The sequence below is a fragment of the Camelus bactrianus genome, chromosome 7 (assembly GCF_048773025.1).
Source record: "Camelus bactrianus isolate YW-2024 breed Bactrian camel chromosome 7, ASM4877302v1, whole genome shotgun sequence".
Classification (NCBI taxonomy): domain Eukaryota; kingdom Metazoa; phylum Chordata; class Mammalia; order Artiodactyla; family Camelidae; genus Camelus; species Camelus bactrianus.
Window position 1 is genome coordinate 41,006,102 of NC_133545.1, and position 14,132 is coordinate 41,020,233.

General features: G+C 44.7%; 1 protein-coding gene across 1 annotated transcript in view; it reads right to left on the reverse strand.

Annotated features, from left to right (window-relative positions):
- Positions 1-220: 220 nt before the first annotated feature.
- The window catches only part of MTURN (maturin, neural progenitor differentiation regulator homolog), a 28,491-nt gene continuing 14,579 nt past the window's right edge, over positions 221-14,132 (reverse strand). The window contains exon 3 of the mRNA XM_010971397.3: positions 221-5,525. Within this exon, the coding sequence (XP_010969699.1) occupies positions 5,415-5,525 (111 nt within the window). The 3' untranslated portion in view covers positions 221-5,414. The remainder of the gene's footprint in view (positions 5,526-14,132) is intronic.

Sequence of the window (14,132 nt, forward strand, 5' to 3'; positions counted from 1 at the left end):
CCATCAGGATAGATTAATGTCTCCAAACACAGCAATTATTAACACCTGAATCGTATCAGTGGTTCTTGTAACCACCCTCCCTCCCCCCCGCCCCACAACAGGCCCCAACAACAGCAACCGCAAAGCTGGCTAATGGTCGCTGTTCCCCACTCCGCCTTTATATCAAGTCAGGCATCCTCTAGGACGCAACGGGGTGAAGAGACCAAACAAGAGGCAAATATCACCAGGGTTCGGAAGGCTCTTTAATAGCAAGCGTATGGTAATTACATCGTCAGATGAGATCCCCTCTCTCAGGGTAGGGAGGGAGGAGCAGGTGTGGACAGGTTTCAATTTTGGATTTACACTGCTTGAAGAATCTAACGCAGGGCAACAATTTTTGGCAACCCACTTCACAGCTGTGTAATTTACAAGAGATTTCTTTGAAAGGAAATACAAAGGCAAAGAGAGCATCACACCCTGCACGAAACACTTCTTGCCTCAAAACCAAAACCAAAACCCCAAACCGTTCCTTGCTTTTGCTTCTCCTGTAGACAGCTAAACTTTGTTCTCTTGACACAAATTAAGACTGGCTCACAGAGAGCTTCACATTTTCCCTGGAACCGACGATTTACTTTCTCCTCTGAAAAGCTGACCCTGGTACAGAGTACGGCTCTGTATCTTATCTGCCTAGCTATCAGAAGGTACTTAAAGTCAAAAATGAATCTTAAGAGACAAAAACAAAAGAAAAAAAACCAGGCAAAGGCAGTTTCACAAAGAACAGACTGTCAGCTTTCTCTGTGGTACTGAATAACTTGAATACACAGTCCTCAGCAAACTAAATGTTTATTTTTGTGTGGCCTGGCGCCTGCTTTTAAGTACTTGTGCCTATTCAGCCATACCATGCTGTAAATGGACTTTCCAACAACGTGAAATGCTCACAGGTCCTTGACTTTTGTAATCCAAATTTAAATAAAAATATCAAAGACAACACAGTATTTAACAATCTTCCCGATGAACATGAGCTATAGATATTTTACCAAGGACACTGTGTTGCCATGGATACCAGTGGCTACTGGCATTCTGGCAAGTTTGAGAATTATTCTGTATAAAATCTAAAAGACGTCAGCCTTTCATGTCATACCTGGTATCACAAAACCAAGATAACTGATTGTGTCTTTATGGAAGAGGATTCGTTTTTAATTCGAAAAATATGTGAGGCTTCTCTGGTAATCTGAAGACTAGGCAATGGCATCTCTTTGGAGTTAACACTCACTACAAGGAAGAGGGATCTGTGATCCACTAGAGTTTTAATTGTGCTCTTTCTACAACCCAGAAGCACGGTGGAGTGAGTGGGTGGGCTCTGCCCTCGGGAGCACTCCCGACCCATGGCCTCCTCTGCAGGTGACAGCAAGATCAAGTCTTGTTCACTTTCTGCCTGCCAGGTGACTGGGGCCCGTCTCAGGTTTGTGAGCGCTTTGGAGAGACAGGTTCTCCTGCTGGCAGCTGGCTTAGTGAGGAACAGAACTCCACCAGATCTGCAGGACACCCGCTGTCTCCTTGGGCGGGGGGCATTTTTAAAGCCTTAAAGCCATCCCCAACCCAGGCCTTGCCTCTCAACACACAAGCAGGCCCTTTGAGGACAGCAGGCTCCTGGTGAGACAGCCAGGACAACAGTGCTCGTGCACTCCACACGGTAACTGCTTCTTGGCTTATTTTTTCTTTAAAGAATCAGACCCTAACTCTCCCATTCTACCTCACTTATCTCCTTCCGCCCCAGAGTAAGTCCTGTCTATTCCTACGTGCCTCTCAAGCCATGAAACATCGGATATGCTCACACCCCAGCCTCCCCACTTGTGGGTTTTAAGATGCAAGGTGGGTTCCTCAAATGCGAGTTCTCATCGGTGATGCTCTAGCATCACTGCTCCCCAAAGTCCCTGTACTTTGTGCTCTTACGAAACAGAAGACGTACTTGTGCTACAGAAAGGTTTCTACTCCTATGTGGAAAATGACAGTGACTACGAGAGCAGAGAGGTTTTCACTTAAGGACACTGGAAACCTCCTTCTGGCACCAGGACACAAGGAGAATTGCTAAATAAAAGACTTCTCATATTCTAGGCATGGGAGGGAAAAAGCACTATGCTGCTGGGAGCCTGGGAGACTTGAGTGGACATCACAGTAGCCGATTATCAGGCAGGGAAAAGTAACCAGGTGGCCATTAGAAAAATGTCTCTGGGATTCACTCAAACCTGCGATCGAGGTTTTGTGATGTGATCACAGGCCTGACTTCACAGCTAGCCCACAGTGATCAACAAGCAGTCAAGTATTCCCCTATTCACACACCTACACACACACACACACACACACACACACTCACTTTCTGTTACTTCTCTTTTTCTCTACTGGATGACATGACAAAAAAGTAAAAGTCATTTTTCACTCTCATCCAGGTATTCTTTGTGCACATGTCCCCCTCTCAGTTAAGTAAGACTTATTCCACTTCTAAAGCCCCAGTCTGTCGGGGCACAAAGCAAATCCACGCCTTCCACAGCAGAGCACGCACAACTCGGACAAGTATGTTCTCCGTATCTCCTGGGGCCCTACTTTACCCTCTCACCTAAGGAACAGAATTCCATCAGCCCCTCAGCGTCAGCCCCGAGGGGGTTTCGACACTCATAGACCAACACAAATATGTTCTGAGGGCGTCCTGTGGCCAGGATCCTAAGGATGGCAAGGTTCAAAATGTCCTTCCTTCCCACTTTCCAGAAAGTTTCCTTGATTGTTGCTTTTCGTACACACACGTCGTAAGGCAGTTAAGGAAGGACGGTGGTTAAAGCCGGAAGGGCAAACACCTCTTGTTTCAGGTTAGTGAAGTGACTTTCCCAAGAGCACGCAGTCACTGGCAGAGTCAGGATGAAACCCAGGTCTCCCTCCTAACTGCTGGGTCTACCCTCCTCCCACGGCGCCACACTGCCTCTGGGTAAGTGTGTTTACGTGTCTGTGGGAGTCCAGAACTTGTCTAGCCAGGGAACCACTTCCAGAACAAGAACCACGCCTGCCTGACTCCCGGACATGTCCGGTGACGCTCTTCACTGATGCACACACGACCCGGGCAGGAGCCCACGGGGCGGGCGGGAGAGAGTGTGCACGTGAGCACGTGTGGCAGCGAGCACTGGCAGGGACGCGCACAGCCGGAGAAAACAAAGCGTTAGAGGAAACAATCTGACTCGCAAATTCCCTTTGGGGGTTTTGCCAGGAAAATAAGTAACGCACAGCGATGTTCTCCCCTGCCAGGCGGCAGAACAAAGACCAGATTTCTCCTGGGCCCACTGAATGGCCCACTGAATGGCCCACTGAATGGCTGAGTCTCTCTCAGCTTTACAGACAGAGAACATTAACACAAAAATACCAAAATGCATTTGGTCTAAGCCTAAACACTTTCTTGATAAAATACATTTTATATTAATGTCTATTCCATTTCCAAACATATGTAAATTTAGGTTTTAAGCCTCTACATATAAAATTCCAGTTTACCTGTGAATGGAGTGAGCTAGTCAAGCTTCTTCATTTCAGTGGCAGAAGTCATTCTTCTACTGTGTTAAAATGGAGCTGGAGCTTACAAAACTGGGTGCTATCTATGGGAGGGCTGGCTCACAATCACCTGTGCTCAGGTACAGAGCCAATCAGAACCCAGGCAAGGGAGCAAAGCACGGAATCCGCTCGCCCTGCAGGATGAAACCCCAAGGCTTGTTAACAGGCTACTCTGAAGGAAATTCATTTCACTAGAAGTTAAACTTTTATACACTTTTTCGAGGAAAGAAAAAAAATGGGGGTACCGAAGCACAGATGGAAACCACTACATTATTTTCCCAGTGATGTAAAGCTGCTGTACACTGTTTCACCACAAGCAGCTGCGCTCCTCACAGCACCAATCAATTAAACAGAAAATGCTGAGATAATCAGGTTCACGCAGACGTGCCTGGAAGACGTACAGGACTCCCCTTAGCTGTGGCTTCTGCTGCTACCTTTTCCTTTTTTTCTTAATCCAAACTTCGACAACCCAACAGGCGTGTGTGTGCAAGTCAAAAAACGTTTCCACCCCAGATGTTACATTTAGTCAAGTGTTGTAAAAGAGGCGTTCTGCATCCTCCATTATTAAAACCAGAGGTGCAGAGAGGTCCAAGAAAAATGAATGTTTTAAATAATCCCGTGTTAGCACTGCAAAGAACCACCCCCACCAAGTGTTTGCTGCTAAGTGATGACAGTGTTTCCAGTTATGACAGCAGTTGTTTCTGTGTGTTGTCTGAATATTCTGGTCATTAAAACTTCCCCTTTGTACCAAGCTAACCCATGATTAAAAGATTCCCAGCATCATGTCACTTTAAAACTTCACTGCAGTTAAGGTTCCCCAAAGCACTTGATTACAATTTTTTCATAAATTATACAGTGGGATCCTTTTCTTGACTTGTTTTTAAGAATAAATGTTTTAAGAAACTAAAGAAGGATTCCATCATATTTCTTAAAAAAATTTATCCTGGTTTATTTTCCTATTAAATTTATCTATGGCTTCAAAGTTTAAGTGGCACTTGGATTTGGGATGTTTTCATGATTTAACAAGTTGCCATCTTGTTATAAAGAGAGAAGGTAAATGTTTCATTTCATATGTGGGGTGGTTTATAAACATTTTAAAGAAATCAATAATTTATGTCACCCCATTTGTATTCTCCACTCTTAGACTTTAAAAGTGGCTTTGGAATCAGCATGTTTTAAAATAATTGAACATGCAAGTAATGTGTATACCTAACCATGAACCAGCTGCCATATATCCAGGTAAATCAGTGATGGCAGAACACTTAAACAAAGGCTTCCTTGCCTCTCTTACTCCCTAATCCAAACTAAGTAATTCTCCTTTTCTGCCCTTGTACTTGCACTTGTGCAGTTTAAAGACTAGATATTAAAACTCATGCTTTATAAGCAAAACCTTCCACTTACATACACTTAAAAGGTACATAAAAAGTGCAGACTGCATTTCTTCTCTGCCATGCTTTCCCTCAATAATGTCACCTGTGATGACTCAAAACATATCCTTAATACATTCAGAGTTCCCTACATTCGAGTCAGCAAATGTTAGTTCTCCTACATAAACTCAAGAGAGAACAGTCAGCCACAAAATGGACTCTAAATTCAAAACGGCAAAGGCTACCGAGACAACTCCATAGAGACCCACTGAAACGGGAGTAAAATTCAGGTCACTTCTGAGCAAAGCTCATCCCCGATATTCTGTGGTCGTTAAAAAAGGTGTTTCATTTTAATTTGGATGCTGGGAGTCAGACGTCCTGTTTCGAAGTGCTAATGCAAAATGCTAACCCAGGAGCTCACGACCCCACCTCGGGCACCACGGGGCTCACTCTCCTTCTCAGGTGGGAGCCCTTGGAAGTCTACTGCTGACTGACCCCCATTTGGGGGTGGTCCGCCTCTGGCTCCTCCTCTTCCACGTCTGCACTGTACTCTTCAAACGCATCATCATCTGCATCCGGAAGCCCCAGTAACTACAGGGGAGAGAAGAGAAGAAGCTGTGAGTACCAAATGGCCCACAGGCAGGAGGACACCCAAAGGCATCTGATCCAAGTTCAACAGCACTTACGACAAAGGAGGCGAGACTATACAATGGAGAAGAGACAGTCTCTTCAATAAGTGGTGCTGGGAAAACTGGACAGCTACATGTAAGAGAATGAGATTACAACATTTCCTCACACCATATACACAAATAAACTCAACATGGATTAAAGACCTTCCATGTAAGACTGGAAACCGTAAAACTCCTAGGAGAGAACACAGGCATAACACTCTTTGACATACATTGTGGCAATATTTTTTCAATCTGTGTCCGAAGGCAAAAGAAATAAAAGCAAAAATAAACAAATGGGACCTAACTGAACTTAAATGCTTTGTGCACAGCAAAAGAAACCACTGACAAAATGAAAAGACAATCTACTGAACAGGAGACAATATCTGCAAATGATATGAATGATTAGGGGTGAATATGCAAAATGTATAAACAGCTCACACAACTCAACAAAAAAAAAATACCCCAATTAAAAAATGGGCAGAAGACCTGGATAAACATCTTTACAAAGAAGAAATGCAGGTGGTCAACAGGCACATGAAAAGATGCCCAGTATCCCTGTTAGAGAAATGCAAATCGAAACCACAATGAGATATCACCTCACACTTGTTAGAATGGCTGTCATCAAAAAGTCTACAAGTAACAAATGTTGGAGAGGAAAGGAAACCCTCGTACACTGTTGGTGGGAATGTAAATTGGTGCAGCGACTATGGTAAACAGCATGGCAGTTCCTTAAAAAATTAAAAATAGAACTCCATATGATCCAGCAATTCTACTCCTGTGTATATATCTGAAGAAAACGGACACACTAATTCAAAAAGATACATGCACCCCAATGTTCATAGCAGCATTATATACAATAGCCAATATATGGAAGCCACCTAAGGGTCCATCAACAGATGAATGGATAAAGAAGATGTGATACATACACCCACACCCACACACACACATACACACACACATACACACACAATGAGGTGTTACTCAGCCATAAAAAAAGAATGAAATGCTGCCATTTGCAACAATGTGGATGGACCTAGAGAGTAAAATGCTTAGTGAAATAAGTCAAAGACAAATATCCTATGTTATCACTTATATGTGGAATCTAAAAAATTAAAAAAGCAAACGTATACAACAAAACAGAAACAGACTCACAGATACAGAGAACAAACTACTGGTAGCCAAGGGGAGTGGGAAGGAGGGAATAAGGGGTACAGGATTAAGAGATATAAACTACTATATATAAAATAAATAAGCAACAAGGATATATTGTACAGCACAGGGAAATATAGCCATTGTTTAGTAATAACTTTAAATGGAGTACAATCTAAAAAAATACTGAATCACTACTGTCTGAAACTAATATAACACTGTAAATCAACTATACTTCAATTAAAAAAAAAACTCAACAGCACTTAACAGGACTTAGCACAGCAGCTACAGACTTCCCATGGAAGTCAACTAACCCCGCCATTATTTTTGTAAACTTAGTACATGGAAATGTCAATCCTTCAATGGATTGGTGCCCAAAGGGCTAGGTTTTAGTGAGGAGCCTGGAGATTCTCTACTTCTAAGTATCAAAGCATGGCACCACCTCCACGTATGCACAAAGATTTATCTATGCACACACACACATATCTGGGCTGTCAGCAGTAGTACAACCAACAGTGCTATCCCCACAAGATGCTAAAAACTATTCCCCTCTCTATTTTCTCCCCTAAAAACACACGATACCATTATTCATAGTACACGTATAAAAGTGGAGAAACTACGAAAATGTTCAACAAAATGGTTAAATAAATTATGGTGCATGCACAAAGTGGACTCCTATATATCCACTTAAAATAGTATTTTTGAGTAACTTAATGATATAAAAAATACGCTCATACATGTAAGAAGAACATGAGAATCACATTTTCATTATGATACAAATTTTCTTAAAATGTATACACAAATGCACAGAAAAAAAGACTTCAATGAAATACATTCAAATGTTAAGAGTATTTTTTTAGACACTGCGATTATGGGTAAATTTTTCCTTTTTAATCTTTTTGTGTTTTCCAAATGCTCTATAATTTTCCTCAGGGAAATTCACAATAAACACACAGTATACATTTTCTTAAAGCACCGGCTGGTCTCGGGTTAGAAACTGTGAGTGCCCTTTGCTGGGCCTGTTCAATGTGGACAGAAGCCCTAGTGCTGCGGAAAGCCGTGGCTGCGGGCACCTTGGCCTTGTCTGCGATCCTGGGGCTGCCATCCCACAGCTCCAAGGTGAACCTTTCTCACATGGTTGATCATTTTCAGCAACTTCACTGAATGGCCCTATGATCCAAACACTAACTGCATGAGGACTAAAGTGAAGCTGGACCGTTCACTCCGTGTTGCCTCCCAGTGCCCCGCCCCCACCCCCTCCCATTTCCTCCAAGCAGACAAGCAGAGTCATGATGCAAATAATACCTTTACTCTGAAACTCTCAGACCACAACTTGCAGGTCTCACAGAGCCTATGAGCACACTCAGGGCCAAACCATCTGCCAGGCGTTCTTGGTCATATGAGGCACGTGGCTTGCCAAGGCGTCACGGCCAACCGCAGACACGTGCCTCCCTTAGAGCTCAGAGTGCCCCAGCTGTCTCAGAGACACTGCTAACTGGAGGCCGGGGGTGGGGACAGGAAGGGCACATCGCAGCTTGTCCAAACGTCTGTAGCAATCCTCTGTGTGCTTGGGAGAAGGGAGAAGCCCCTTTCTCTTACTACTGTCTCCCTTTCATATCTTAGTGGATGGAATAAAAGGTCGTTTGCCTCTAAAGGGGAAATATGGTTGGTCACAATAAACACAGATGACTAATATTCTGGTGTTCAGTTTTATTTCAAGAGCTGCTGGGTGACACAGCAAGGTGGAAGTATCAAAGGAGTGGGAACATTAAAAAAGCTGACAAAATATAAATATTGTTGCCACTACCAGGAACTCCAGAATCACTGAAATGCCACAAGAAGATGCATTAATTGAATAATAAACGTAACTCCTCATTGCACTGAAGGGATGCCTCTTAAAAAGAGAGGCATGGTCAGTGGGTTCTTTCTCAGTGAACAAATCTGACTGGCTGCCTGGAACCCTGGGTTCAGGATTCCGAGGCTCAGTGGGAGAGATTGTGATTAGTTCACAATAGCCGTCGTGGGTACAGGGGGCACAGCTGCACACATCGGCATATTTGCCATCTTGTCCTAAAGTGACATGCCATTGATTATTCTTTTTCATAACACATTTAGGTTATCCACATGGACTCAAACCGTAGGTACCATTTAACATCCACCCTCTCTTCAGCTTAGGGTGGCTTGTAGAAGAGGTTCCAGCAAGCCAAGCATGAAACCACTGCTGTCCACCTTCCCCTCGCTCCTCTTCCTGGCTCCCTACCTTACCTCTGATGTGAATCCAAAGCATGTAGTTCTAGGTCAAGCGCCTCAGACACATGGGAGGCCCTTCCCTTTGGCAGGAAATATTTAGATGCTAATTTGAGAGCTGCTCACCCTCTGTCTTTACAGGTGGGAGAGAGAAGAGAAGCGGTTCTCAATGGCTTTCAGGATGCTTAAGACACCTTAGCCAAAGGTCTGCAGATTCACTGAGAGGCTGTGTGGAAAAGGAACTAGACTTGGCATCTGGAAGCCAGGGCTCTAGTCGGGGACCTCTGCCAAGCCACTACCTGCACTGCGCTTCAGCGTCCTTCTCTGCAAAGTGGGGACCGTGACACCTGCTCTGCTCCAGAGAAACTATGAAGAGTGAATGAGAAAGCGAATGCGGCCACAGTCTACAAACCATAGCGCCTTATGTGAATCACCTAGTCACACTATTTCACCTTGCTTCTCATGTTAAAGCACTGCCAGTTCTATTATTTGGGAGTCACTGCAGCAGCACTGGAGCGTCTCCAGCCCCTGCTTCTCCCTGTCCCTTCTGCAGGGCTTGCTGCTGGACCACCTCATTGTTAATCAGCACAGTAGGAAGAGGAGTAACTCGATTCTCTCAGCCTCTTCATTCAATTCTCAGGCTTACATTCAGTGTTCCATGGAACCAACCAACTCTGTCTCACTTCAGATTCAGTAATAATAGCTAATACTGGTTAAGTTACTATCTGTTAGGCACTGTGTAAGCAGCTTGTAAAATGTATTCATTCCTTTGGTCCTTGTAATAATCCTATGGGGTTGATACTATTACTATCTCCCTTTTACAAAGAAGATCTAGAAATGTTGAGTAAATCTGCCCATAGTTGCCCATTAAGTGTCAGAGCAGGATTCAAACCCAGGCCAGCGAGGTGCAGACTTTACACATCGAGCCACGAGGCTACCTGGCAGATTCCCTTCCAGCTGTTCCTGTAGGTGCAGGCGTCAATGTTTTCTACTGTTTTAAAAGTTCAAGCAGAACTTTTTAAAAAATTCAATATCCATTTATAAGTATGTACAATTTGGAAGTATGCAGTGGAAAACAGAAAAAGTGCCAGAGCTAGAATTTGCTGGGAATTCCAAAGGACACCAAACAGATATGTAATAATCTAGCAATGCCACCTCTGGCCTCATGCTCAGCTACGGTAGGGAAGTCTGAATTTAACTTTGGATCATCAGAGCTGGGGGTCGGGGGAGGGAGAACTGGATGAAGTCATTCAAAAAGTACAAACTTCCAGTGATAAGTCGAGTAAGCACTAGCGAGGTAACGTACATCACGATAAATGTAATGAACATTGCTGTATGCGCTATATGAAAGTTAAGAGTAAATCTAAAGAGTTCTCATCACAAGAAAAACAGTGCTTTTTCCTATTTCTTTAATTTTGTATCGATATGAGATCATAGATATTCACTAAACTGACTGTGGTAATCATTTCATACATAAGTCAAATCACGATGCTGTCCACTATAAACTCATACGGTGCTACATGTCAATTATGTCTCAATAAAACTGAAAGAAAAAAAATATAAACTGAATACCCAGATTGGAAAAAAAAATAAACGTTGTTTCTGGATCCAAATTTTTTACAGACAAGAAGACATATCAGAGACAGACGTACAAACAGACTGGGAAGAATCCTAGAGTCCTTGCCTTTACCACACACACGCGTTCTTGTAAGGAAAAGGAGACAGGCCAAGAAATTCTGCCAAGTATATTTAAATTAACTCCTGATAGTTAAAATCATTCATTCTTATTTCAGTAACGTAGTTTTCAGCTGCCTGGGAAAAATCTCTCTGGTCGCTCTCGACGAGTGTTGGTGTTCCCAGGCCCTTGCTGTCCGCCAACCTTCTTTGGAACAACCTCCCATCACATGAGAACAACTGGGGCTCCCCCATCCTAACAGGGTTGTACTTGGGTAGAGATGCCAACCTCAAGAGAGTTATCAGTTACCTGCAGGACTGACTCCAGGTATTTTGGAAAGTGGTATACAATAGCTGAGGCTGTATTCAGCTGGCATTTAGCACCTGCTGTCGCCGAAAGTGGTACTCTCTCAAGCACTTGGGCTCGCGTGTCTTTGTAAAAGTTGGGGAGGTGGTATCCAGGCCTTGGAGAGCACAGTCCACCAGGTAGGCCTTCAGGGCGTCCAGTAACTGCCCTAGGCTTTAGAGGTCCCTGTAAGCTCCTTCCCAAGGATTCTTTGAAGCAGCATTTCTCACACTTTACTGTGTATATGACTCACCACAGGGATCTACCTAAAATGTAGATTCTGATTCAGTGGGTCTCAGGTGGGACCTGAGAGTCCACCTTCTGAGCAAGCCCCCAGGGAAGGGGGCTGCTGCTGGCCCAGGACCCACACTCTGAGTAGAGATGCCACAGCATCTGGGGAACTTGTCACCATCTACCCTAATGATCCATGATGCTGGTGGTACCATGAAACCTCCAATGGGATCCTGGTCAGTCTGTCTTCTCTATACTAGGGGAAAAAAGAGGTAGGTGGCAAGACTGACGTAGGACCCAAACAGGCAAGAGCAGCAGTACCTCTGACTTCAGGGGCCATCACACTTTCTACAAAAGACAAGGGTTTGAATGTTCATAATATGAGCAAAAACCAAAAGCCACGAAAACCTTAAATTGTCAACAGTCAATGTTTTTTTTAATTAAAACTTGCGCATAATCTTTCCATATCAGACTTTCTGACCCACCGGGGCAGCCTCCCACAGGTGGATTCTTTCTTTTCTTCCAGACTCTGGACCAGACTAGAAGAGAAATAAGAATTGGACTTTTTCTGGGTCACAGAGGGTTTTCCTGTGGGGTTTAATCCCTGGCTCTCCAGCCATTGGTGGCAAACTCAAAATACTAATCTTGTTCATGTCAGTAAGACAGAATGAAGGGAATTTTTCTGGTGGAAGTGTCTCTGCAAGAGGAAACACGTGGAGTCACAGAGCAACCCCGGGGAGGCCATCAGGGTCAACCAGAGTGAGGAAACCTGGGGAAGCAGAGGCTCTCACTCCAGGTAGAGCACCCAAATTGTCCCAGCAACAGGTGCCTCGTGACCCTAATGTCCCCAGAGCCAGGAGGACGAGCAGTACTCCAGGAGAATAAAGCTCTGAGGGAACTGAAAGGGCAAAGATTAGGTTTAGTTTTGCAGCTCAGCTGGAAATGGTAAGCTCTCTCTTGCCTTGTGAACTGTTTTTTAACCAGAGGGAGGACAGTCTGTCATCACTAAGTAAAAGATACAGAAACATGGAGGGAAAAAGTGCATGGCATGGTCACCATTACTTAGACCCATAGCCACTACTTCCTTATCTAGCTCAATCACGTGATGACCAGCAGCTGTCCACCCAGGGTCACCTAAACAAGAAAAATGCAGCACTCCAATAATTCTCCAATCCCAGGACATGGATAAACCTGCCTGCTCATGGCTGGCAGAGGCAGCCTGCTTGGCACTGCCATTTGCATACATGTACCATTCAGATGTGACATTCCAGCAGGAAGGAAAAAAACTAGGTACAAAGTCGGAGGCCCCTGGAGGGGAGTTCTAGAATGTGGGTCAGTCTAGGACGGAAGCGTCCCTCCCAGAGCCACACATCCACCCAATAAGCAGTGCCTAACAGCCGCCCTGAGCCACAAATAGAGGCAAACCGCAGCAGGGTGGCTGGGCTTTGATAGTCCTTTGTGTTCTACCTGATTTTGAAGCTCCCCATGCATCCACAGGGCAGCAAAACATGTATGTCCCCATTTTAAAGATGGGGTCACTAAGGATGAGCGACCCACTAGAGGCCACATGGGCTGGGCCAGCCAGGCCAGGCCAGGGGAGGGCTGAGCCACCTTGCCCACCCAGGGACATCTCCAGTGCCTCTGAGCTAAGGGGCCAAGACGGACTTTCCTCTCGGCCAGCCCTCGTCCCCCTCTGACCTCGCCTCACGCTTGTCCTTTCTTCAAGCCCTCCTCTTCCTGAAGCCGCTGTCTGCTCTCCAATCTTCAGTGAGCCCACTCACACCTGATACTCCTAGTCCTTCTGACACATCTCAGGCAAGATTGCTTTTGTAAAAAACACAACATAGTTTCTGATTATAAATGTTTTTTGTGACATAATGGAAAATTTAGAAAATACGAAATAGAAGAAAATAAATATCACCCAGAACCCTGTCACCAGAGGCTCTCTGGTCACACGTCCCTCTCGGGGGACAGGAGCGACAGGCGCTCCCACTGGTCTTCCATGCAACACTAGCCTCAGACTCAGTGAGTTGTATGGATTAGGTACTGAGTGGATGATTATTATTTTGCCAAAACCAATGTTGATAAGCTTTTGGCTCTAATAAACCAACAGTACCTCTTTAAAATCCCCTACCTTAGCCAGATGCTTCTGTTAAGCATGTGTTAAAATCACTCACTAAATTGTTTTCTAGCCCCATCAGAAATCTAAGGGTCCTACAAAAGCTTTCACTGTTGAGCTCACTTCTCAACAGTATTCTGCCAAATGTCCTCATTCCGTCCATATCAAGGTCAGGATTTAATCCGTCCTTATCATGTGTGACGTGCTGCACTAAGTACCCAGCAAGAATCCTGTAATTTAATCTTCACAGCAACCCTAAGGTAATGATTGTACTTTGCTGCCTAATTTTACAAATGAAGAAACTGAGAAACAGTAAAGTCAAGTAACTTGGTTGAGGTCACACAGCCAGCAAGTGGCAGAACTGGGATTTGAATCCAGGCAGCCTGCCCCCAGAGCTCGGGCTCCGCATCGCTGTAGTAACCTGGCTCCGCATAACTAGGGAAAGGGACCACAAACAACACCCCGCGGCCGGTGCACACTCGCTAACATCCTCTAGAAAACATCTTCCCAGAGAACCAGCAAAGCAGAGTAAGCAGAGCAGGGAATGGAACTCCTCGGCTTGATCTGCACAGCATCTAGCAGGGTGTCTGGACCAAAATGAATGCTTGTCTTGTAACCTGGAATTTCTCTGGACGTTTCTGTGGCTGTCTCTCCTACCAGAAAGCCAGCTCCTTGAGGGCAAGGACTGGGCACCGTGCCCTCCCCCTCACTCTCCAAGGCAGCATTTCAGCAAACAGCAGATCATACGTTTTGTTGAACAC